Source organism: Octopus sinensis, linkage group LG20 (genome assembly GCF_006345805.1).
Source record: "Octopus sinensis linkage group LG20, ASM634580v1, whole genome shotgun sequence".
Classification (NCBI taxonomy): Eukaryota; Metazoa; Mollusca; class Cephalopoda; order Octopoda; family Octopodidae; genus Octopus; species Octopus sinensis.
The window spans coordinates 12,143,501-12,169,905 of record NC_043016.1 but is presented as its reverse complement, the minus strand read 5'-3'; the positions used below and the strand labels follow the sequence as shown (position 1 = coordinate 12,169,905).

At 37.6% G+C, this 26,405-nt stretch overlaps 1 protein-coding gene and 1 long non-coding RNA gene across 2 annotated transcripts in view; both read left to right on the top strand.

Moving 5' to 3' along the window:
- Window positions 1–6: 6 nt before the first annotated feature.
- Window positions 7–24,214, top strand: LOC115222676 (zinc finger CCHC domain-containing protein 7-like). Its single transcript, XM_036511513.1, has 12 exons — window positions 7–153; window positions 1,304–1,349; window positions 3,493–3,632; window positions 5,976–6,038; window positions 10,214–10,317; window positions 13,108–13,281; window positions 16,007–16,042; window positions 16,945–17,034; window positions 19,957–20,052; window positions 21,432–21,474; window positions 24,018–24,053; window positions 24,156–24,214. The coding sequence occupies exons 2-12, from the start codon at window positions 1,309–1,311 to the stop codon at window positions 24,212–24,214; spliced, it is 882 nt and encodes a 293-aa protein (XP_036367406.1). The 5' UTR covers window positions 7–153; window positions 1,304–1,308.
- A 1,567-nt stretch (window positions 24,215–25,781) lies between these two features.
- The window catches only part of LOC115222613, a 2,530-nt gene continuing 1,906 nt past the window's right edge, over window positions 25,782–26,405 (top strand). Inside the window, exon 1 of the long non-coding RNA XR_003882736.2 lies at window positions 25,782–25,814. This is a non-coding gene — a long non-coding RNA (uncharacterized LOC115222613). The remainder of the gene's footprint in view (window positions 25,815–26,405) is intronic.

Sequence of the window (26,405 nt, the reverse complement as noted above, 5' to 3'; positions counted from 1 at the left end):
CTGACTTTTTTTAGATTTCACAACTTTTAGTCTTTTATATTTTCACTTAAAAATCACTCAAAGTTTGTGGATTTTTTTTTTTTCATTTATTAGGGGGGGAGGATGATACCTTTTGCTAACATTTCACGTGCTCTTTCGTATATTCTACCTTTTGTAAGTTAATTTATGTTGTTAGATTCTATTCCTATCACTAAACAAAGAGAGAAAAAAAATTAATTATATATAAAATCTTAATTATAACCTCATTATACACTTACGTACACAATCGGCTTCGTCTTTTAAACCAGTAATTTCTGATATCCATTCATCAAATATCTTCTTCGTGTCTCTTTTTTTTTTCTTCTCTCATAAATTATTAACTTACTTTATGAATCTAGAAACCCCGTTGTTTATTATTTGTTGTTGCACAGTTGACCGATTGTTTATGTTTTCATATTTACCCACCCCAAGTTTCTTCTTTCAATGGTTACTTTAAAACTTCCAAATTTCTCTACACATTTAGCCGTTTTAACATTTCTTTTACTTTCCCAGTTTTGTTGACAAACTCCCGTTTGCATTATAATAGCATTTATGTATATTTTTTTAATAGGATAACGTTGGGTATTCTTAATACTCTGGTATTTATATGAATTGGTGCATCTTGGATGCTTAATGTTAGCCTTTCGTATGCGCCTTATGTCCACTCAGTTTTGCTTCCCCTCGATATTTCTTTTATTAAAGAAAACTGATATATTTTAATCCAAATAAATTACTTTTTAACCAAGAAAAGAAATTGTATATTACTACCAACGCCAGTTAATTTTACTGTCAAATAGATTCAATGGTCACCATATTTGAGAGGCTAACTTTTATCCTCCGGTTTCCCGGAATTCTCTTATGGTTATAGTAAATTAAATTAATATCTCTATGAATTATATGTCTGTCACCGCTACGGAATAGTTTAAACTTCCAACTCTATCATACTAATTATTCGATTATACCCATCAGCTAATTGCAGTTATCCTAAATCGTGTTACATATTTTTCCTTGTGCCCTGGCTTAATGTTATGATGATCGCATTTTTTTTTCTTTGCTATCCCCCCCTCACATATACCGTAAATAGTTATTTTGTTAATCTAGATTAATAAATAAGGATTCTATTTTATGTTTAAGGTAACTTTACCACTGTCTTCACTCTTTTTACAATATACTCGCTAGTTAACTAACGACCAATTCATTAGAAGTATAGAAATGATTTCATTTGAACTCGTTTGAAGACAATCTGACTCAACTTCATATAAAAGGAAATTGTTTTGCTTTTCAGTGAAAATGTTGCCCCGTATTAGTGATGAAGACGAATCTTATGAGCTGTAAGTATTTTAACTTTTAAAATTTGTAATTAACAAAATTTATTTCTACCTGAATGTTCTACAAACGTTTCTGTTTAGAAGCCCAGTATGGAGCTTACAGGAACAAACGTTTGCAAGTCAAACTTAGCAGAATTTTTTAGTTTTGAGGTACACAGGTTTTATAGTAACATTTAAAACCGCTATGAGTAATATGGATGAGTTGGCAATTCATTTTTTTTTTCATTTTGTTTACAATACCTTGGGATTTTAGCCCAGTTTAAACATGTTCTGACTCGGTTTGCTTTAGGAATGCAAGTGTGTGTGTGTGACTATATTTGCCAAATGAAATAGAACTGCTTATCTCACAGCAACTTTGCGGGAAATGCTACATATTGTAACTACACGTCTAACCTTGCTAAAATTGCATTGCAAAAGCTAGATATTTCCTCTTGAGAATATTAAAAAATATTCCAATATTGGTTAGTTGCTGATCCTCTGTTAAGCACACGAATAAGAGTAGTTCAAATTGAACTATTCTCACAACCTGGTGTTTTCAACACTTTCCAGATTATTCTTGCTCCCTCAAAAATTTCGAGGGCATTTAATTAACTGCTCCTCAATACACTACAATCTCTAGTCAACAAACGTTTTCTTCTTTATTTCATTTAGACTTCTAATCAGGTAAACTACAAAGCACCTCCACTATAGCCCGTATGATACATTTGTCTTTATCATCATTCCTGTGTCTCTCACTTGCTGAGAGCAACAAAGACCCCCTTCGGCCATGAATGACCATGGGATTGCACCTAGAAAGTTCCCCTCTGAGACACGAGTCCAAGCAAGGTAGTTTGTAGAAGACCAGCAGTTGTCTATGCATACCAGCCTCTCTTCTTGATACCACCAATGTTGTCCAAGGCAAAGGCTTAGCACCAGTGATGCCGCGACTCATTTCTACAGATGAGTGAACTGGAGCAACATGAAACATGCTCAAGAACACAACACACACCCCAGTCCAAGAATGGAACTCACAACTTCACAATTGGGAGCCTGAAACTGTAGCCACTGAACCATATGCCTTTGAACAACTGACTAAATATATTTCACTTTAACCTTAGTCAAAAGACTGAGAAGCTAACAGTGAAATAGAATCTAAGAAGACAAGTTCTGTTCTGTAAAGAAAAAGCTATACACTTCATATCATCATCGTCGTTTAACGTCCGCTTTCCATGCTAGAATGGGTTGGACGGTTCGACCGGGGATCTGGGAAGCCCGAAGGCTGCACTAGGCTCCAGTCTGATCTGGCAATGTTTCTACAGCTGGATGCCCTTCCTAACGCCAACCACTCCGTGAGTGTAGTGGGTGCTTTTTACGTGCCACCTGCACAGGTGCCAGGCGAGGCTGGCAACGGCCACGGTCGGATTGGTGCATTTTACATGCCATAGTGGAATGAATTTAATGCTGTGAAGATGAAGTGTCTATTGGTGTTGGGTAGATAGGTATGGGAAACTCCTAATTTATGTGTCTTCATTTGATGATATAAAATTTATTCTGTTTAAACAAACAAATCACTTCACCACTTTCTGCTTCCTATCGAAATTCAAAATCAACTGTATTAATCTAATTAGTATGGGTTGAGCTACTTTCCAGATCATGGGCATTGTTGGTTCTGACTAAATGGTTACAGGGGTGGCAGAAACGTTAGCGCGCCGAGCGAAATGCGTAGCCGTATTTCGTCTGTCGTTACGTTGTGAGTTCAAATTCCGCCGAAGTCGACTTTGCCTTTCATCCTTTTGGGGTCGATAAATTAAGTACTAGTTATGCACTGGAGTCGATGTAATCGACTTAATACCTATGTCTGTCCTTGTTTAGCCCCTTGTGGGTAATAAAGAAATAGGTTACAGTTAAGAATGGTTTCCATTCCACAATTTTTAAAATCTTATACTCAGTAGATATTTAAAAATAAAAACAAATCTTATATACTGTATGGTGGACTAGTGCTTAGGGTGTTACACTCTTGCTTGCAACATTATGGTTTCAATTCCCAGACCAGGCGATGCGTTGTTCTTGCAAAAAAAAACACTACCTTTCACATTGTTCCTGTCCATTCTGCTGTAAATGAGAAACCCTCAGATGGCAGTAACTTATATTTCTATTGTATCTTCAGGTATGATGAATTCGATGATGATGATGAGAAGGATGAAGAAGAGGAAGAAGCAGAAAGATTAAAGGAAATAGAGAGCGAACTGTATAGTTATATCCATTATGGTTCTCAAACTGACTTAGAAACAGAGACTGTTGATCCAAGTAAGTTTCCTATCTCTTCAAAGGGCATCTGTTCTTTAATGTATTCCTTCATATAGTTTTCTTGTTGAATATTTGGTTCTTCAATCAAATAAGCACTACCTACTCATTGAATTAACGTGTCAGTGGATGAGTATTCCAAATACGTGTACTATTATCATTCTAGGCTAAATCAGTGTCACGGGTATGAACCTCTTGAATTATTGGTACAATCCGTTCAGTGAGGGGGTTTCTTTTTTTTTTTTTTTTTTTTACACCCAATTTCACTAATAAGGTTTGGGTTAACTTGAGGTGATACCCAAGATACAACAGTGAAGTAGGATTGAACTCTGGACCTCATTGCATGCATTCATGTTATGGTATTTACTCTTTGCCAAGTAACTGCTTTCTGATTAAAAGCTGCCTCCAGCAATAAATTGCTTTACTCAGGAGCTGATGAGGGAGCTCCTATGTGATCACATGACTACATCCCACAAAAACCATGTTCCACATTCCACTGTGTCCTTATAACCACACCCTAATGTATCCTTATAAAATGATACCCTGGATAAGTTGTCCAGGGTACTCAGAAAAGACAGTATAATTCATAGGTAGAAATACCCTTGATTGTAGGTCTGTCTTTTTGATCAGAGTAGTCCCAGGACTAAACAGCTTAATCCAAACATAGTCCTTTTGTTACTGTATAAGTTATTTCAAATTAGATCTTTGATGTCTGAATTAAATATGTTAATGACTTGACTTCATAAGATCTTCATTATCCTGGAAAATGAATGGTGAACAATTGAACAAAAATGCATAATCGAAATTTTCTGCAACAATATAAGATGTCTCCTGAATAATGACTTCATTAATTTTGCACTTCTGAATTTCAACTGTTATTTCTTCTTCCTCCTGCCTCTCTCTTATTTTGAAACATTGCCTAGTTTCCATCTATCATTATTATGCAATACATACAGATAAACCATCATTTAATGTCTGCCTTCCATGCTGGCATGGGTTAAACAGTTTGACCGAAACAGGTGAGCCACAAAGTTCCAGTCGGATCTGGCAGTGTTTCTATGGCCGGATGCCCTTCCTAACGCCAACCACTCATAGTGTAATGGGTACTTTTTATGTGGCATTGGCCACGACTACAGTTCCATGGGTGCCATTCACATGACACTGAGAATGGCCATTACTACTATTTCACAGCATTATGCCAAAGGTCTCACTCAGTCACTTGTCATCACCTCTATGAAGCCCAACATTCGAAAATCATGCTTCACCTCCTTGTCCCGTGTCTTTCTGGGCCTACCATTTTCACAGGTTCCTTCCACAATTAGAGCTCGGCACTTTATACAGCTGACCTCGTCCATACCCATCACATGACCATAGCAGCACATTCGTCTCTCTTGCACACCACATCTAATGCCGCCTATGCCCAGTTTTTTTCTTTGTCATACATGCACATTGACATTGCACATCCAGCGAAGCATACTGACTTCATTTCTTTGAAGCCTTCACATGTCCTCTGCAGTCACAGCCCCTGTTTCACTGCCATGTGGCATGGTTGTTTACACGAAGGCATTATACAGTCTACCTTTCACTCTGAGGGAGAAGTCCTTAGTTACCAACAGAGGTAGGAGCTCTCTGAACTTTGCCCAGCCTATTCTTATTCTAGCAGTTATGCTCTCGGAGCATCCACCTCCACTACTGACTTGGTCACCTAGATAACGAAAACTATCAACTACCTCTAGCTTACTCCATTGGCATTTGATGGAGTCTATTTTCTGTACATTTGTAGTGTCTGTTGTACCTGTACAACTGCCATACGCAAATCTGAATACCATGTATGCTGGTGTACAAGACGCAATTTTTTTTCTTTTAAATCTTAAATGTATTAAAAAATTTCCATGTCTAAAACGACTGCATTGCAGGTGGAATATCAAGTGTATGAGTGCAAGTATTAAATTAGGCAATCTTTATGTCCAACTTAACATGCATGTTTTGCTAGAACACCAAATACTGCATTGCTACCAGACATCTGCCACTGAGGAGTGCAAAGCAGTGAAATCACATGATTTGGTAGTTCCAGCAGCTATAGCAGACAATTCTTGTCTATCAGTGATATAAATTGGAGTGTTTTTATGCACCACAAATCCCTATGAGAGGTTCTCTCAAGATAAGTAATGCAGTATTGTGTGTTCTAACACAACATCCCTGTTCAGTTGGATGTAAAGATTGCCATTTGTTATTACTGTTGCTTTTAAGTAAGCTTCTTTCTGTGAAGAAGGGGTTTCATCAGGTACAGCATTACATTTTTAGATTTATTTTCTTGTAACTTTTTTTGTTCTGCTTACCTTTCAGCATTTTGGAGGTCTTTAGAAAAAGATAATTCAGCAGTAAATAGACCACTAATGAGGCTGAAGGGTGAGTATTGAATTTCAACAAATGGCTTCTTTTTTTTTTCTTGGAGGGGAGGGTTCTTTCCAAGTTATTGAAAGGTTATTTTTTTTATACCAATAATACAAATAGATGAACATGTGAAGTAGTTAAGAAATGAAAGTATGTTTAAGCTGAGATCAAATCTCTTATCAACCAGCTATTGTGAAAATTAGTGGGCCCTGAACTCTGTGCTTGACTCTTAAATCTATTTGCTTTATGTTTAAACTAGCCAGATCATAAACTGGCCCCTCATACATACCATACAATGTCATTCTAAAAATATAGAATCACATCATTGAAATCTCAAAGCTATGAGATAAAGCTTGATTAAATCAAAAACGGTGTGAATGCATAAGCATTGCTTTTGACAGAATAATTTGAAGGCTAAAGGGTTTCAGCCAGTTATATGAAATAGTCATTAATTTATAGTGTTTATTAATGCTCTGCATGTGTGTTTCCTAGCTGACCCTACTACCCTTGTCACAAGATCAAGGTCAGCTGTTAGGGGTGCATATAGCAAATAAAGTTAAGCTCAGGTAATGGCTTTTCTAAAGACAGATAAGGTTAATAATCCATGACATGCATAAGATCTGGTCATCAAATCTAAGTAGAGACTTCAAACTTAAAATCTCCAAAGCCACAGTCGAACCAATTCTACTATATGGCTCAGAAACCTGGACGTTATCAAAGAAGCTTGAGAGGCGGTTGGATGGAACCTACACTTGCCTCCTTATGAGAGCTCAAAATCTCTCGTGGAAGCGCCATCCAACCAAAGTACAAATATATGGGAAACTACCACCTGTGTCATCTCTTGTGAAAAGTAGAAGAGTTCAGTTTGCTGGACATTGTTGTAGAGCTGAAAAAGAGGTAATTTCCACTCTTCTCCTCTGGAAGCCATCTACTCGTGATTCCAGAGGGCGCACACTCTCCTACCCTGATGTAATCTCCAGGGATACAGGCATCCAGCAACAGGACCTCCGTAATGCTATGATGGACTGTGAAGTCTGGCGTAGCATGGTAAATTCCATTGTCTCAACCACGGTCGAACAATGACGAATAATCCATATAAATTCCAGACAAAGCACTTTTTTTTTTCTTAACAGAATTAAAAAATATTCTGTGGTGGTGGTACTCTTAGTTTCAAGAAAAATATTACTCCAGTAATTGGTACGTGTGTATTTGAATTTGTATTTTATGTGGCATTGGTACCCATTACACTATGAGTGGTTGGCGTTAGGAAGGGCATCCAGCCATAGAAACACTGCCAGATCCGACTGGAACTTTGTGGCTCACCTGTTTCGGTCAAACTGTAATTGGTACGTGTGTATTTGAATTTGGTAATATCATTAAAAAACAAAACGTTTTCAACCTCATGATTGTAAGATTGTGGGTTCAATTCTCAGATCCATTGGCACATTGTGTCTTTCATTTCGTGTCCACTCAAATAACAAATTACTTCTAATGCAAAGTGACACCTCATAATCTGTTAACCATGTTCTTGCAAATGCAAGACATCATCAATGGGCCCTGATGGCTTATAACATAATAGATAGATGGAATGTATAAACATAGTGGCGTGAGGGGAAATCACTATACAGGGGTTGGACAAAATAATGGAAACACCTTAAAATTTCAAACAAATTTATTTTAATGTGGGTAGTACCGCCTTTGGCAGTAATTACAGCTTGAATTCTACAAGGTATGCACTAGTACAAAGTTTGAATTGTTTCCAAAGGAATTTTTGTCTATTCTTCAGCTAAAACAGTCTCCAGTTCTTGTAGTGATGATGGTGGAGGATATCAACTCCTTACTTGTTTTCCTAAAATGCATCATAAATGTTCAATAATATTGAGATCCGGGGACTGTGGTGGCCAGATAAGATGTTCAACTTCACTAGAATGTTCCTTGTGCCATTCAGTAACAACTTTAGCTGTGTGAATCGGTGCATTATCATCCTGAAGGATTGCGTTTCCCTCCAGAAACCGTTCTGCAACCACAGGATGAATTTGATCAGATAAAATGCTTAATTAGTCTTGACTATTAATTCTGCCATGAAGGGAAACCATTGGGCCGGCAGATTTCCAAGATCACAGATCTTCCATGTTTCACAGGTGGAAGAAGGCAGTCTGGGTCAAATGCTTCTTTTGGCTGGTGGTCAGAAATAAGGTAAAGGATGACTTGTCCGAGAAAATAACATTCTTCCACTGCCCTAGGGACCAATTCTGTAGGTTTTTACTCCACTTTAAACGCTTTGCAATGTTTGCTTTTGAAAGTAGTGGTTTTCTGATTGCAGCCCTTGCATGTAATCCGGCTTTGTGCAGCTCCCAGTGAACAGTTTTTGTGGAAACTAGGTTCTTGAAGTGGTCATTAAGCTCTGCAGTAATGGGGGGATCTGTACTTTTGTGATCCTTTCTAACAATTTGCATAATTGTCCAACGATCCCTGACAGTTTTGGCTTTCTTCCAGAGTTTTGTTTAGACAAGGAGGTTTTTCCCTCTTTCTCGAAGGCTGTCATTACTTTTGAGACAGTACTTCTTGGTACAGCAAACATTTCGGCTGTTTTCGTTACACTAGTGCCTGCCATACAAGCACCAACAATTTGACTTCTTTGAAAGTCTGATAGATCTGTCATTTTAATGAATTTTAATTGCCTTTTTCTGATGATATCTGAAAAGAATCAGCAATTTTAGCAACACTAATAATAAATAAAAAAACATCATAAAAATAAACAAGCTTTCGACAGTTTTATAGATATTTCAAAATTATGATGCTAGGTGTTTCCATTATTTTGACCAACCCCTGAATATGGTTTGAGTTAGGGCTCTTGCATAATTCATCATTTCATTCCAGTTTGCAGAATGTAGTTTTAAATGCAGTTGTATTAAAATCCTTTGTCCATTCTAAGATGTTTGAGAATGTTCCTCCTGGAAAATGAAACCTTTATTTTATGACTTAAAATACTAGTTATGCAATTTATTTATTTATTTTGTTAAAGTTTACTTCAAATATTAGTTTGCTCCCTTTTTTAGCCCTTTTGATACTGACCTGTCTGTGACTATGATACATAGTCATTTTAAGAGTGTTCATATTTAGTCCATTTGATTTTTAACCTACATGAGACCACCCTTTGTTCTGAGTTGATACCTTTTCTGTTTTAAATTGATCCAAATTAAAACCTTCTTCCATTAAAATTTCATGTTAATTTGTGTCCTAAACAGTAGCCTAATAACGACCCAAGTTATTTTTCTAAATTCTTTGTTACTTTCAGGATTAAATGAATCAAAGGCAATATATTTAAACAGAAATATGGCAACAGAAGGGTTAAAATTTTAAAATTTTAAATTACATTTGTAGTTAAATCAGTTTATGCACTTGAAACAGCAGAGATCAAAACTGTGTACATTATCTGTAGCACATATGAAACAAACATGGAACGATACTTGCGGCAGGGTTCAGACTCAGAGAATAACTTTTCAAGAACTTTTTCTGTTAAAAACCTGCTCGAAATGACATCTGGGGTGTTTTTCACCTGCTCAATGTCAAATACTTCCTCAGTTATTTTGTCCCTACCTAGAGACTTTTGTTCCTTTATAGGACTCAACTGATAGAAATTCCTTGCTTTGCTAACTCTAAAAGCTGAAGAGGTGAAATTATGCCAGAACTCAGGTGTCTGACTCTGCTGACATCATTCGGAGCATGTGTTTTTAACAGCAAAGCATTTCGGAGAAATTGTTCTAGACTAAATCCCATAGCAAGCATCAATTCATGTTTCTTGTACATAAACATGCTGTAGAGAATGTATATAACATTAAATTTGTACTTAAAAATTAATCTTTTTTTACAAGGCTTTTGGAAATGACTATAGAAGAAATTGCATATATATTTATATATGTATGCATACGCAATTGTGTATACATATGTATATACAAACACATGTACACAAATGATTTTAATTTAATTTTTTTTATCTTCTGGGTTAAACTTGGGTTGAGCTTTAAGATTTCCAGGCTTTCTGATCTGGGTACAAAATATGTTACATCTACCATAAATTAGTATTTGAACTCTGTTGTGACAGGAAGCTTTTGTACAGTAAAAAGAAAAATCATTCCCAAACTATATTTATGTTTACTATATTGAAACATTGTCTTTTAACTGATTAGTGAAGGAAGATAAAAAGAGTGCTGAAGACCCTATTTTGACAAAGACCTTCAAGTGCGGTAACTGTTCCCTTGTTGGTCATCTTAGCAGAGATTGTCGGCAAATGGTACTTATTTCTCAATATTTTACCCATCTATAAAGCAAACACTTATTAAATATTTTTGATGTTTGTGTTAAAATGTCATTAATTGCTAATGATAAATATACGAAATTTATTTCTTGTCTATTGGTAGCCCAACATATATTCACATGCACCTAAGTGTCTTTATTTCTATTTGACCCCCACCTCCTTCTTGTATGGAATTATTAAAGTGCTGTCATCATCATCATTGTTTAACGTCCGTTCTCCATGCTAGCATGGGTTGGATGGTTCGACCGGGGATCTGGGAAGCCAGGAGGCTGCACCAGGCTCCAGTCTTATCTGGAAGTGTTTCTATGGCTGGATGCCCTTCCTAACGCCAACCACTCCGTGAGTGTAGTGGGTGCTTTTTACATGCCCCCTGCACAGGTTCCAGGGGAGTCTGGCAATGGCCACGGTCAGATTGGTGCATTTTACATGCCACCGGCACTGAAGCCAGTCGAGGCGGCGCTGGCATCGGCCACGATTCGGATGTGTTTAGTATCCTTTTATATTCTGGTCCTAGGAGCAGTTGAATCATGCTTCTGTTGGAACTATGCTGCTTCATGTCCCTAATACAATCTGTGTAGGCATCCCTTTATAATTGAATACTCACTTTTGTTACATGTTGGTCCCCAACTCCATTACCTTAACAGGAAATGAAAACTACAATATGTCAACTCTGGAGTTCCCTTTCTAAGCTGGGTTTTTTTTTTTTTCAACCCTCTTATCCCCATGCAATGTCTAAAACTGTCAGGTGTGGGAAATTCGTTTCTCAATGTTCACACAGTGTAGCCTACTTTGTGCATTGTTCCTAAATTGCCCCCCCACCCCACCCCCTCCTAACAAATATTCCTCTTACAAATTCTTGTTTCCTAAGGTATGGGAACTGTGATCCCTAGCCTGTCATTTTAGCCATCTGCTCTTTCCTGCTGCTAAAAAGATCCTTGCTCTTTTGAATATGACGGTCTTCAAGTTTCCCCAACTGAAGCATGTAACATATTTACCTCTTCTACCCTTTCTCTTACTTCACCACCAAAACCCCATTTAATAAGCATGTTGACCAATTCTTCTTCCTCACTCCAGTCTGGTTAGAACCCCTTCCTTGTCAATTTTCTTCACCTTTTACCTCATTAACGTCACCAGATATCTCTAAGGCTTTGAATAAATAAAAGCTATGGACACAGCCATTTTCCCTTGATATAAGAAATGTCAGAAATATAGTGAATATATTGTAAATGACTGTATCCTACCATGGCTGCAACTTCCATGCTGGAGTCAGTAAAGGAGTAAAGTATCTGCCTGTAAAATTGGTCCCATTTTACTTCTGCAAATTTCTTTGACATGAAAAACGAATATAAAATTGGAGATTTTATCAAACTCTTTATTCTTAAGTTTCACTTTAATTTTCTGACTCTCTACTTTTTTTTCAGCAATTACATCACAGACTACTTTAATCTTTTTTTAACCATTTTTAAGAACAGAGATACTGTTAACCCTTTTTGCATTTAAGCTATCCATACCTGGCTCTAATATTCTACCTGTTAAAAGCACTGGTGCTGGTGTTACATAAAAAAGCACCCATTTCACTCTGTGGAGTGGTTGGTGTTGGGAAGGGCATTCAGCCATAGAAGCCATGCCAAAACAGTGAAGCCTGCTGTGGCCCGTGGCATTAATAGCTCTTGTCGAACTATCCAACCCATCTTAGCTTGGAAAACAGATGTTAAATGATGATCATGATGAAGCCAGATTTAGTCTTTCACATCTATCCTACAATGATATTGTAAAAATAAACAATCACAGCACTAAACTCACGAAGCTTTGAGATAATGCTTGATTAATTCGAAACAATGTGAATACATAAGCATTACATCTGACAAAATAATCTGAATATTAAACAGTTCAATTTAGTTATTTTGTTTCTAAATAGTACTGTCTATATTATGAAACCTCCAAAGGTTTTCAGACTTCTACAATCTTATTGCTTATATAATTCCACTACTTGGGTTTGTAATTTGAATTTTTCATTGACCAAATTTTATCTTTTTTTTTTCTTTTACATTACATAAGCACAAGCATTCTTTGTGGTTAAAGAAAGTTTGTTTCACAGACATGGCTTCGAGGTCAGTCCCACTCTATGGTACTTTAGCCAAGTATATTCTACTGTAACCCTGGGCTAACCAGTTTTGCAAGTGGGTTTGATTGTCAAAGACTGAGAGGCCTGTCAAAATGTCCTATATATATATATATATATGCAGATGCATGCTTGTGCATGTATGTATTTGTTTTTCTGAAAATCTGAGCTATAAGTAGTGATGTGGTCAGTACCCCTGTCAACAAACTGTTAGATGGCTTTGCACTTTCAAAGACATGGAGTATAAGAGATTATTCATTTGAAAGTTAGAGGTAGCAATGGAGACAGGGGCATGATGCAGTTCTAAAAATAATGCCAGCATGGAAAAATAAATGTTAAAATTACCATAATTTGTGGTACTATTAAGAAATAAAATGAGGTGATTGCAGCAGTTTTGTTTTTTTTCTGTGCTTCTTTAAACGGTTAAAATGTCTTTTCTATTCTATAATTCGTTCATTTTTAAAACAGCTCTTATTTCAAAATACTTGCCAAACGAATATGACTCTAAAATAGTTTTACTTCATAATTAAGTTCTAGATGTTTAAAAGATAGTTTAAGAGAATCAAACTGTAAAATATATTCTTTTTTTTCTTCTTCTTTTTCAAAATTCTTTGCATTCTTTTCTCTTCTTTTTTAAATTTTAGAAACCACCTGTATGTTATCTCTGTGGAATTTTAGGACACAAAAGCCATGAGTGCCCAGATAGTATTTGCTTTAACTGTGAATGCCCTGGACATTTTACTCGTGATTGCAATGCATGCAAACGCCCTTATAATGCACACTGTTCCCGATGTGACATGAAGGGCCATATGTATCATGTAAGTAAATGAAACTGATTTTTTAAAGATATTTTTATTGGATTTTCAAAATCAATGTAGAATTGGGTAAAAAAAAACTTTGCTTTATTTTTCTCTTTATTTTTCCTTATTCAAATTTCACAAAGTTCAATTTTGCCTTTCTCTCTCTCTGAGTTTGGTAAAATCCAATTACCAGTCAAATACTGGGGTTGATATAATCATTTATTCTCCTCTCCTAAAATATCGGGTCTTCTACCTGTGCTAGAAACAAATTATTCCATGTCTCTTCAAATGTTAAAGAAACTGTATCATGAAGATTCTTATGTTTGTTTTGCATTGATTTAATTAAATCTGTGAGATCTAAATAATGATTTAATCTTCAATCCTAATCTATCACTCACTAACTTGATATTTTCTGTTCTTGGCACAACTTTTCACTAACTTGATCCAAATTCCGTGTGTGTTCCATTAAACATGTGTGTGTATGAATGGTAATATAACAATAATAGAATACATCTGGTATAGAACTTAAAACTGGGTAGTGTGCATGTATGTAGATAAGTATATCATGTGATCGCGTGACCGACCAGACCATCAGATGTTGTTACACATCGCTGGTCACAATGCGCTTCAAATGACGCCACCCTGCTGGCTAAACAAGCAGGCCAACAGAAGAAAGACTGAGAGAAAGTGTGGTGAAAGAGTACAGCAGGGATCACCACCCCCTGCCGGAGCCTCGTGGAGCTTTTAGGTGTTTTCGCTCAATAAACACTCACAACGCCTGGTCTGGGAATCGAAACCGCGAGTCCACTGCCCTAACCACTGGGCCATTGCGCCTCCACAGATAAGTATATACATATACATAATTCTATACACACACTCATATAAATCACATCCCTAATTTAGTATTAAATCTTGGTGCAATTTTTTTTTTCGTCTTCATATAACACCATCCGATCGTGGCTGTTCGCCAGCCTCGTCTGGCACCTGTGTAGGTGGCACATAAAAAAACACCATCCGAGCGTGGCCGTTCGCCAGCCTCGTCTGGCACCTGTGTCGGTGGCACATAAAAACACCATCCGAGCATGGCCGTTCGCCAGCCTCGTCTGGCACCTGTGTCGGTGGCACATAAAAACACCATCCGAGCATGGCCGTTCGCCAGCCTCGTCTGGCACCTGTGTCGGTGGCACTTAAAATCACCCACTACACTCTCGGAGTGGTTGGCGTTAGGAAGGGCATCCAGCTGTAGAAACACTGCCAGATCTGACTGGCCTGGTGCAGCCTTCGGGCTCCCCAGACCCCAGTTGAACCGTCCAACCCATGCTAGCATGGAAAGCGGACGTTAAACGATGATGATGATATTCAAACTTGGTATCAGCTTTGTCCTTTGTATTAGCTAAATCCCGTTCTTTTCTTTTTTTTTTTTTGCATTTTTTTCTTCTTCGGTTAAAGCCAAGTGTCAAAAGATGCAATTTAGACAAAAGTAAATATTGTGTTTTTTATTGCAGAGTTGACAGTCTACTGTGAGATTCATCCTTAGTTGAGATGTTGACAACTGCACAGTCGTGGCAGCCAAGCTGAGGATGAACCTCCTGACTTGACTCTCAACTTGTAAAGCCTTCTGAAGTTCATATAAAACATTCAACAGAATATTTCGTTTGTTTCCATTTCGGTTAAATTCTTGTAATCATCATAATTAGTTCTATTTGACATATGCTGTAGAGTTCTTAATTATTTTGGTTCAGTTCTACTGTGTCTTATGCTATAAGACCTTGGCTGACCAAAGTTTTGTGAGTGGAATTGGTAAGCGGGAACTGGGCAGGCCCATCATCATCGTTTAACATCCGTTTTCCGCGCTAGCATGGGTTGGACGGTTCGACCGGGGTCTGGGAAGCCAGGGGCAGCACCAGGCTCCAGTCTGATCTGGCAGTGTTTCTACGACTGGATGCCCTTCCTAACGCCAACCACACCGCGAGTGTAGTGGGTGCTTTTTACGTGCCACCTGCACAGGTGCCAGGTGGGGTCTGGCATCGGCCACGATCGGTTGGTGCTTTTAATGTGCCACCGGCACGGAAGCTAGCCAAAGCGGCGCTGGCATTGGCGACGTTCAGATGGTGCTTTTTATGTGCCACCGGCAGAGAAGCCAGTTGAGGCGGTGCTGGCATCGGCCGGTTTATGTATCAGGTGATGATGTCATAGACAAGTCTGGGTGGTAAGAAGCTTGGTTCCCAACCATGTGATTCTGGGTCAGTCCTCCTGCATGGAACCTTGGGCAAATGTCTACTACCAGAACCTTGGGCTGGCCAAAGCCTTGTGGGTGGATTTGGTGGATGGAAACTGAGAGAGGCCCATCATTGTCAAAAGAGACCAATAGAATAAGTACCAGACTCTAAAAAATAATGGAGTTGATTCATTCGACTAAAATATTCTTCAACATGCCCAGAATGGCTACAGTCTAATGACTGAAACTAGTTAAGGCTAGAAAATAGTTTTACAAAGAACATAGTAAGTGATAGTCTTACATACACCCCCAAAAAGATGGGTTGGCCATGGTTGGAAGCTTTTGATCATAATTCCACATGATTGTTGTTGACCTGGTGCTAAACACCATATATTTTTGCTATTGTTCTTATAATTGATTCATGACAAAAGTTAAGTTTCACTATTTACTCATTAGGACATTGAAATTTTGTTATGAATAATTTGAAATTCAATCGTTTTTTTTTTTTTTGTTTTTTTCTTAAAGGAATGCCCTGATCTTTGGAGAAGATACCATGCGACCGTAAGTCCTATTTGTTTTTTGTTTTTTTTGTGTGTGTGATTGAGAGAAAAATGAACTTTATAGTGAAACTTTTTCGTTACATTCAGAATTTAGTTTATTTTAAGCTGACGGAAATAGTCCTTCATCTTTTACTTGTTTCAGTGATTAGACTGCTGGGGCTCTTGCCTTGAAGAGTTTTAGTCAAACAAATTTATCCTAGTACTTTTTTTTTTTTTTAAACTGGTATTTATTTTGTTGAACTCTGATACTGAACTGCTAAGTTACAGGGATGTAAACAAACCAGAACCAGTTGTCATATGGTGATGGAAGACACACACACACACACACGTGTGCGTGCGTGCCCAGTGACACTGCTGTTTCCTTTGCAAATTACTTAACAAAATAATCTGATGTTAAAGGCTTAAATACTTAAAAATTTTAAACTATAGCTGCAGGAGTGGCTGTGTGGTAAGTAGCTTGCTAACCAACCACATGGTTCCGGGTTCAGTCCCACTGCGTGGCATCTTGGGCAAGTGTCTTCTGCTATAGCCCCGGGCCAACCAATGCCATGTGAGTGGATTTGGTAAACGGAAACTTAAAGAAGCCTGTCGTATATATGTATATATATATATATATGTATGTGTTAGTGTGTTTATGTCCCCGTCACTTAGCGGTTCGGCAAAAAGAGACCGATAGAATAAGTACTGGGCTTACAAAGAATAAGTCCCGGGGTTGATTTGCTCGACTGAAGGCAGTGCTCCAGCATGGCCGCAGTCAAATGACTGAAACAAGTAAAAGAGTAATGGGGAATTGAAAACTTGAAAAGCTGGTTGTGAAAAGAATGTTTTGTTGGAGAATCTGGCAAATTTTATCTAATGTTTTTATTTCTTTTTTTTTTTTTTTTATGTCAATGTGATCTTCAGACCAGAGAAGGACCTATTATGAAGACGCCATCTCGTTGTAACCCAAGGGTTTATTGCTCCAATTGTGGACTGGTTGGACATTTCGCTTATGTATGTATTTTAATCAACAATCCTTTATTTAATTTAGCTGGGGGTTTTTTTCCTTTGTATATATTTGTACTGATCTGTTTACTATATTCTGTGGGAAATGCTAATTGCATGCATTCTTGAATTTTATCACTCTTAACCTAACAAAAGGTATTTCTTCTACTGTGACAGTTCATTGTACCTCATCATCATCATCATCATTTAATATCTGCATTTCAATGCTTGCATGAGTCAGACAGAATTTGTTGAGGCACATAAAAAACACCATCCGAGCGTGGCCGTTCGCCAGCCACGTCTGGCACCTGTGTCGGTGGCACATAAAAAAACACCATCTGAGCGTGGCTGTTCGCCAGCCTCGTCTGGCACCTGTGTCGGTGGCACATAAAAAATCACCATCCGAGCGTGGCCGTTCGCCAGCCTCGTCTGGCACCTGTGTTGATGGCACATAAAAAGCACCCACTACACTCACGGAGTGGTTGGCGTTAGGAAGGGCATCCAGCTGTAGAAACACTGCCAGATCAGACTGGCCTGGTGCAGCCTTCTGGCTTCCCAGACCCCAGTTGAACCGTCCAACCCATGCCAGCATGGAAAGCGGACGTTAAACGATGATGAAATATTTCTACACCCGGGTCATTCTGTTGTCAACTCTCACCTGTTTCCAAGCACAACTTGAAATGAACAACCTCACTTGTATGATGATCATGCTCCTTCACAACCATCACATGATGTCTAGGTAAAGGTACACAAAAATTACCTGTTACAGTTCTTGGACTGTGGCAGTGCTGTGTGTGGTACTGCCTTTGACTGGTTTAGTGGAACAAATCGAAACCAGTACTTATTAAGTTGGTTTCTTTTTGCACCAACTACACTCTGAGTGGTTGGCGTTAGGAAGGGCAGCCAGCTGTAGAAACTCTGCCAGACCAGATTGGGGCCTGCTGAGGTCTGCCAGTCACCAGTCAAACCGTCCAACCCATGCCTGCATGGAAAACGGACGTTAAACAATGATGACAATGGGGACGAAGAATTTTAATTGCTAAATCTAGAGATGGGAGGTAGGGGAGATAACTCTGGAATTAGAAATAGAAATCCGTACAGTGACTTAAGGCTTGTTTCTCTTATACCTGATCAATGAATCCTTATTTAACTGTTACTGTCCGGTCTTAGAATGACTACAGGATTTTAGGAGTGAATACTGATTAAACTGATACCTAATACAAGTGAATGGAGTGGCTGGAATAGATACAACCAGAGACTCTTGTTGCATGAAGAACTAACAGTAAAATGGAATATAACATACCAAAATACCATCTTCACTGTATTTCTTTAATTTTGCATTAAGGCACTGATAAGTTCACTTTCCAAACACCTGGTCTTAGGTTCAATCCAACTGTGTGGCACCTTGAGCAAGTATTATCTACTATTGTCCTTGGTTGACCAAAGCCTTGTAGATAGATTTGGTAGACGTAAGCTGAAAGCTCATGTGTATGTGTATTTATATACATTGGACAGATATGTGTCCTCATCTTGTTTGTTGTTAACACAACAATGTTTCAGCTGGTTTACTCTCCAGCCTTCATCAGGTGTCCTGGGAGAATTTTAAACCCAACCCTGTGTTCTCATTCCTAAGGTATTTTTTTGCTGATATAATTATTACTATTTATTCAAGGCACTACCTGGAATTGAACTTGGAATCTTGGAGTTAGTAGCCCATGCTCTTAACCATTACACTGGACTACTAACCCCAAGATTCCAAGTTCAATTCCAGGCAGTGCCTTGAATAAATAACATCAGCAAAAAAAAAAACCTTAGGAATGAGAACCCAGGGTTGGGTTCAAAATTCCACCAGGACGCCTGATGAAGGCTGGAGAATAAACCAGCCGAAACATTGTGATAACAACAAACAAGATGAGGACACATATCTATCCAATGTAAATGATGTACAGAATACCTCATTTCTGGAATATAGAACACTGTGTTTGTGTCTCCTTGTCTTGACATTGCATATTAGTTGTAAACCAGTGTCATCCTCCTATGAGTGGTTGTCATTTGTTTCCAATGTTTTGTGAAAACATGTCTGGCCATGGAGAGAAATGTTTCCTTGTTTAGTAACTGGTTAGGGTTGGTGGCAATTTAATCCACCACATTTAAACTCCACCCAACTCCTGCAAGCATGGGAAAGTGGGCATCAAAATAATGACAATGACTACATTTTGTCATAAGAGCACATTTGTTTCCAGACAATTCAGCATCGTATGCTCTGATTTATTTAGTTTGCAGTAATTTACTTAACATTTGTTTGTTTTTTTTGTTAAATATGAATTTTTGAAGAGGGATAAAATTTAGTAATACTGTTTCTTTCTGTGTGCACACATGCAGACTTTTGTGTGTGTGTGTTTTCATATATTTATATATATATGTGTGTGTGTGTGTGTATATATATATATATGTATGTGTGTGTGTATATATATATATATATATATATATGGTTAGGGAGCTTGCTTCCTAGCTACATGGTTTCAGGTTCAGTCCCACTGCGTGGCACTTTGGGTAGGTGTCTTCCACTATAGCCCCGAGCCGACCGAAGCTTTGTGATTGAATTCGGTAGGCGGAAGTTACTGCCGTGTGTGTATATGTGCGTGTAGGTGCTTGTGCCTCTCCGAAAGAGCGAGAGGGAATATGTATGTATGCATGGCTGTTTGTTGAAATCTTTTTTCACTTTGTAAGGGTAATTTACCCATTGTTTTCTGCCATTCTAACAGCAGTACTGTGTTTCAAAACAATATCACCTTCTTGTTTGTATCGTACAATACACATTCAAACGCTTCTGATAAAAACAAATGTTTGTTTATATTTACCCACACACACACACACATCTTATACATATGTACATGCATTTTAATATATGTGTTTTTAATCTTTAAACAGGATTGTTATAATCTAGCCATGTACAGGTTCATCAAACCTAGTTATCCTTTCATCGTCAGCTATAAAAAGAACTTTGTGAGTAGAAAAAATTTAAAAGTAAGTATGCGCAACATTGCATTTTAATTTATTGTATAAATCTTTTTCTTTTAATATTTTTATTCTAAAATCTTCACAACTATACAAACAATACTGCAAACTGAACAGAAGAAAGACGGCATCTGTAAGTAACCAGGTGTATCATAAGTCAGCATTTAACCCTTGGAAATTTGGGTGGTTCCTAAAAGAGCATCGACCCTTCACCTTCTCAGTCTGTCTTTGAAGCATGAACACTTTTCCATCTGTTCATTCACTAGTCTCAAATTGTATAAACAAATGTCGCTAGCACTTATGCCAAAATAACATGCACCCATTACACTCAAGTGTTGGTAGAAATAAATTGTGCGACAGATTAAGTCTGAATCGGTCCTGTTGCAAGCACCTGGGCCAGGTCTCTGGGTTAATATGACCAAATCTCCTTTTTCTCCATCCTTTACCTGCCAAAATGCCATGGACGCTGTTCTTCACTTTCTAACTAAACCCTTAAAAGAACTACCTAAATTTTGAATACCTATTTGTATAGTCTGAATGGGTATTTTGCCATTAACCTTGGAAGTTTGCTCAAATCCTGTTAATTTTGGCATTCAAATTATTAATCAAGTATTGTTCAGAGAAATGTGCTGAATACTGTTCATTTGGGATTTGAATTTCAACTGATAATAAATGACAGCTTTCAGTTGCAAGTATTTGGCAATTACAAGGGGGTGGTGAAAATTTTGTGGCTTTAAGAGTATCACAAAAGGCCTGGTTGGAGGCCCATCCTTCTAAGTTCTTTTACGAGGCTTGGAAAAACTGAAGGACCACTGCATTGTGTAAATCTGAGAGGGGAATATGTTGAATAAAATCATAATTAACTGATCCTCCTCTATTTTCTTTTACCAAAAGCCAGGAACTATACAACACCCCCACTCCCTTCGTGTATGTATATATATATATATATATATATATACACATACATACATACACAGGAAGGGGTGCTGAAAAGTTCCTGGCAAAAGGCCTGGTTGGAAGCCCATCCTTCCAAATTCTTTTACAGAGCTTAGAAAAAACACTGCTGCAATAAGTGTATGAATCTGAGAGGGGAAATATGTTGGATAAAATCCTAATGCCTCACCACATGACCACACCTGGTGAAAAGTCTTTGTTTAAAGACTCACTGGTTTTCCATGGTGTATGGGTGCACCCCCACCCCCCCAACACACACACAGTTAACTTTCACTGCTTTCCTGTTCCTAGAAGTTTTGCACTAAAACTTCAAGCGATGGGGGAAGTAGTTGCTCTTACTAATTTACCTAAACAAATTGAACACCATTTACTTTCTGAATCTTAATAGTATTTGCAAGCATTATATAATTCTTTTTTTTTTTTCCTCTCTTCAGAAAAAGGAGAAAAGATATATGAAATTTATGTTCGAAAATGATGGTAAGTATTAACTATAAACTACTTTGAAGATAAATTACAATGTTCGATTCAAAATTAGTTGTTGCTTGCTTAGACCTGGTTGTAAGTTCATTCCATGCTGTATGACATTCTGTTGTGAGGATAGAGGAGGTGCGGGACTCTGACTAATTCTAAGGATTTGATCTTAATGTATCTACACCTTGTTTCATCATCATCGTTTAACATCCGTTTTCCGTGTTGGCATGGGTTGGACGGTTTGACCGGGGTCTGGGAAGCCAGAAGGCTGCACCAGGCTCCAGTCTGATCTGGCAGTGTTTCTACTGCTGGATGCCCTTCCTAACGCCAACCACTCCGCGAGTGTAGTGGGTGCTTTTTACGTGCCACCTGCACAGGTGCCAGGGTGGGGTCCGGCATCGGCCACGATCGGTTGGTGCTTTTTACGTGCCACCAGCATGGAAGCCAGCCAAGGCAGCGCTGGCAACGGCCACGTTCGGATTGTGCTTTTTATGTGCCACCGGCACTGAAGCCAGTCGGGGCGGCGCTGGCATTCTGTTTCACGTTTTGGTAAGCTGTAACTAGTTGCAGCTGTGTGGTAAGAAGTTTGCTTTCCAACCACATGCTCATGGGTTCAGTTCCACTATCTTCTATTATAGGTCTGTGTCAACCAAAGCCTTGTTAGTGAATTTGGTAGACAGAAACTGAAAGAAGGCCATCATACATGCATGCGTGTGGCTATGCTTGTCTTGACATCATGAGATACTTGTAAAACGGTTATCATTGTCAAACAAGTAGTGACATACATTTTCAGTATCCTGTGGAAACTTGTCAGGCCATGGGGAAATATTAACTTGGAAATGTTAGCCTGCATAGCTCAGTTGGTAGAGCATTAGACTTTTCTGTTTGAATCTTAAGTCATCTGAAGGTTGTGGGTTCAAGTCCCCCCTGCAGGCAAAACAATTATTTTGTCCCTCCATGCCAACATCATGCAATGATGATGAAATGTGTGCGGGTTGGTGACAGGAAAGGCATCCAACCATATGAAATCTGCTACTGTAAACTTCAACCTGGAAAAGTGAATGTTAAACTGATGATGATGATTATCGTGACAGCGAGAGCATCCAGTTGTAAAACTAAGCATTTACTCAAACAAAATGAATGTAAACATAACTATGTTTGGAAATTTCAATTTGTAGCTATGTGGTTTTTCAGTTCAATCTCACTACACCACTCCTTGGACAAATTTCTTCTGCCATAGCTCTGGGTCAACCAAAGCCTTGTGAGTGATAGATAAACATTGTGTGGAAACCAGTCGGTGATAATTTCTGTTCTTGTTTAGTAGGTTTTAATCTGTTGCTGGGTTCAACCATACCACATATGTTTCTTCAGCATCTTGACTGGAGTCCATTTGGTTCCAAGCATTTGGGTTAGGACTTCAGGTCTTGGGGATCCTGAAATGATTATAGGCACTGCTCTTCCTCTAAGTAGAAAAAAAATTGTTCAAGGTGCTGGAGTGGCTGTGGTAAGAAGCTTGCTTCCCAACCACATGGTTCCAGGTTCAATTCCAATACGTGACACCTTGGGCAAGTGTCTTCTACTATAGCATCAGGCCACCCAAAGCCCTGTGAGTGGATTTGGTAGATGGAAACTGGAAGAAGCATGCCATATGTATATATATATACATATATATATTTCAATATGGAGCAAATAATTTGAGAAAATATAATTCACAAAAAAATAAGTTGTGAAGATACTCTGTTATTATCTAGTGTAACAATTTTAAAATAACAGAATAATATAGGCGATTGCAGGCCCCAAAGAAGAGGCATTAAATAGCTGAAGGACTAAAATTAATCAAAGGACATACTAAGTATGTCTACCTGCTTGAAATAACGGTCAAAACTCTTATTTAAATAGCCAAAATACTCTGATAATAACTACAGAAATCAACTGTCCAAAGGTAAACAGGCTAGGACAATCTCCCAATGTACATATAAGTATTTGGACTCTCGTGGACCGGGTAACACGTGCTGGGGAAGCTGAGGCTTTTTTGCCAGTGCAGAAACTGGTCCATGTTAGTCCAAATACTTAAATGTACGTTGGGAGATTGTCTAGCCCGTTTGCCTTTGGAAGGTTGATTTCTGTAGTCATTATCAGTGTATTTTGGCAATTTAAAGGAGTTTTGACTGTTATTTCCAGCAGGTAGACACACATGTATGTATTTGTGTATCCGTGTTTGTTCCCCCCACCTTCGTTCCGATGCTGGTGTGTTTCTGATATGTTGACATGGGATAACATTACTCTGGTAGAAAACAGGAGAAGGTTGGCAAACAGGAAGGGCATCCAATCATAGAAAATCTGCCTCAGACTTCATTTGACCCATGCAAGCATGAAAAGGCAAACATGAAAAAGATGGTGAAACAAGCTTGTTTTCAGAATAAATTTTAACTGTGTACCAACATAAAAAAAAAGTTTGGTTTCTTAATTTTACTAATTTAAAACCAAGTGTAATTATTCTTTTTTTTTATTTTTATTAAATGATGAACTGCATTTACATTATTTTACAGAAATTCCAGTAAAGAAACCGAAGATTAAAGACAAAGGTTAGTTTATTTTTTATTGACCTATCCTGTTAACTTTTCTCCAGTATTAAAATATTTTTTATCTTTTTTTTTTATTTTTATTTCCCTATATTTCTTTTTCAGCCAAAATAGTAAAAAAGAAAATATCCAAGAAAAAGAAGAAAAACAACCGTAAGTATTAGTGTTTAATGGTGCATTGAATTTACTGAGTGATGGGAGGTCACTGGTGGACCTTGTTGGCTCTATGCACTATGGGACTGCTAACCTGAGATGACCCCAGTTCCATTGAGTGAGTGCATAGAAAGAGAGAGAGAATACATAATATTCCTTTACCATAGTTGAACAACCAATTCCTACTAGTTGAGATTCACAGTATTGGTTGTACTATTCATCCTTTTAATTGCTGAATGCAGAACATGGGTAGCAAGACCTCTATTTGGGTAATTTTTCATGAGTCACTATCTCGCCCTTGTATGTGAATTCATACCAAGGTTCCCTATTTTGCGTCTAAGTGGACCACAACAATGTAAAATAAAGTGTTTTGTTCAATAACACACACTGTTGGTCCATGAATTGGAACTATGATCTCGCGATTTTGAGTACAGCACCCCAATCGCCAGGCCACACGCCTTCTCTGAGCCAAATATAAGTTGACGTGCCAGTATGTCATGTTGATTTGCTCAGATAATGAGCACCATGTTTATAGCCAGGATTGATCCCATAATTCTTGGAATTTTGAATTTTTCTTATTTTATTGGGTTTCACTGGAAAAAATACTGTAAGTAATTTAGAAGGCTGAATAATAAATCTATTATGTCAAATTCTTGCTGAAAAAAATAAAACCCACAAAATTAGTTCAATGGATTAATTTTGAAAGCATTATGAACAACAGGTCATTCACTGGTTCATTTCTGATGGCAATAATGTCAGTGAAAGGCCAACAGCTTGTGGAAAAATTCCACATGGTACTTTTTGTTTTAAATGTACCAGTTTCAGTTTTTTTCTGATTTCTACTCTTACACAGAATGTGCATGTGTCTCCTTGAGCTTAAGGTTTATTCTAGAAGACATCTATCCAAAGTGCTGTACTGTAGGACCTGAACCATGTTACAAAACGAATTTTCTTAATCAAGGTGCCTTGTTTGATTGATCGCCCATGAATTTAATTAGTTACAAAGCTTATGTAGAAATAAAATTAAGGATATTTGACTTGTGCAATACAAATTGAAAGCTACTGTAGCTGTTTCACAATGCCTATTGCAAGATAGATAACTTTGCTTGACCGATTGAAACAGTTTAACCTTTTTTTGATATCAACCTGATACTGCCCCTGTTTCTGATACAAACTTCTTGTTTTAAAGTGATCTAAATACAAAACCTTCTTCCATCAAAATTTCATGTTAATTTCAAATCAATTGAAGCAAAGGCAGTGTATTTCAACAGTAATATAGTAACAGGGTTTAATCTCACCATAGTATTTAGTAATGTGATGAGTGTTTAAAACAGAGGAAGAAGGTTGATATAGATGTCAAGCTCGACAAAGTGAGTGGAAGAAAAAACAAAAAAAAAAATTGACAGGTCATGATTGCCCATGTCCTACATTCTGGACATGGCACCTAAAAAGAACAAAAGTTCTAGATGAGTAAAATCAAAAGACCAAAACAGCATATAAATTTAAATAATTTTTCTAATATCAAATTATTTGATTGTGTATATATATATTTTTTTTTTTTTTTTTTTTTTTTTTCAGAAATTGGAAAAAAAGTACAGATTAGTAATATAGGTAAGTTCACTTTCTACTTTTTTTTTTTTTTCTCTGTTGTCAGTTATTTATTTAGCTGTTTGTAGTTTTTGAAAATTCGAGCTGATTCTGTGGTTTTCAAACATTTTTTGCCTTTGGACCCCTTCAGTTCCCATTTTACTCTACTGAACCCTTATTTTTACTTTTATTTGTTTCACTCATTTGACTGTGGCCAAACAAATCGGCCCCAGGACTTATTCTTTGTAAGCTAAGTACGGCAACATAAACACACAAACATTGGTTTTCACTCCAAGTGGGCAGACAAAACACACATATATACATATATACGATGGGCTTCTTTCAGTTTCTGTCTACCAAATCCACTCAAGGCTTTGGTTGGCCTGAGGCTAGAGTAGAAAACACTTGCCCAAGTGAACCTGGAACCATTAAAAAAAAATTCTTAATAATTATTAAATATTACAAATTGTATTTAAAAATTGTTACAGCACTGTAGAAGTATAACTTATTCATTGTTCATAAGCTTTAACAGCAAAATCATATGTGGGCCCCGGTTAAGAGCCACTAATCTAACCACAATCATGAATTAAATTCAATTTGTATTGATTTTTTTTT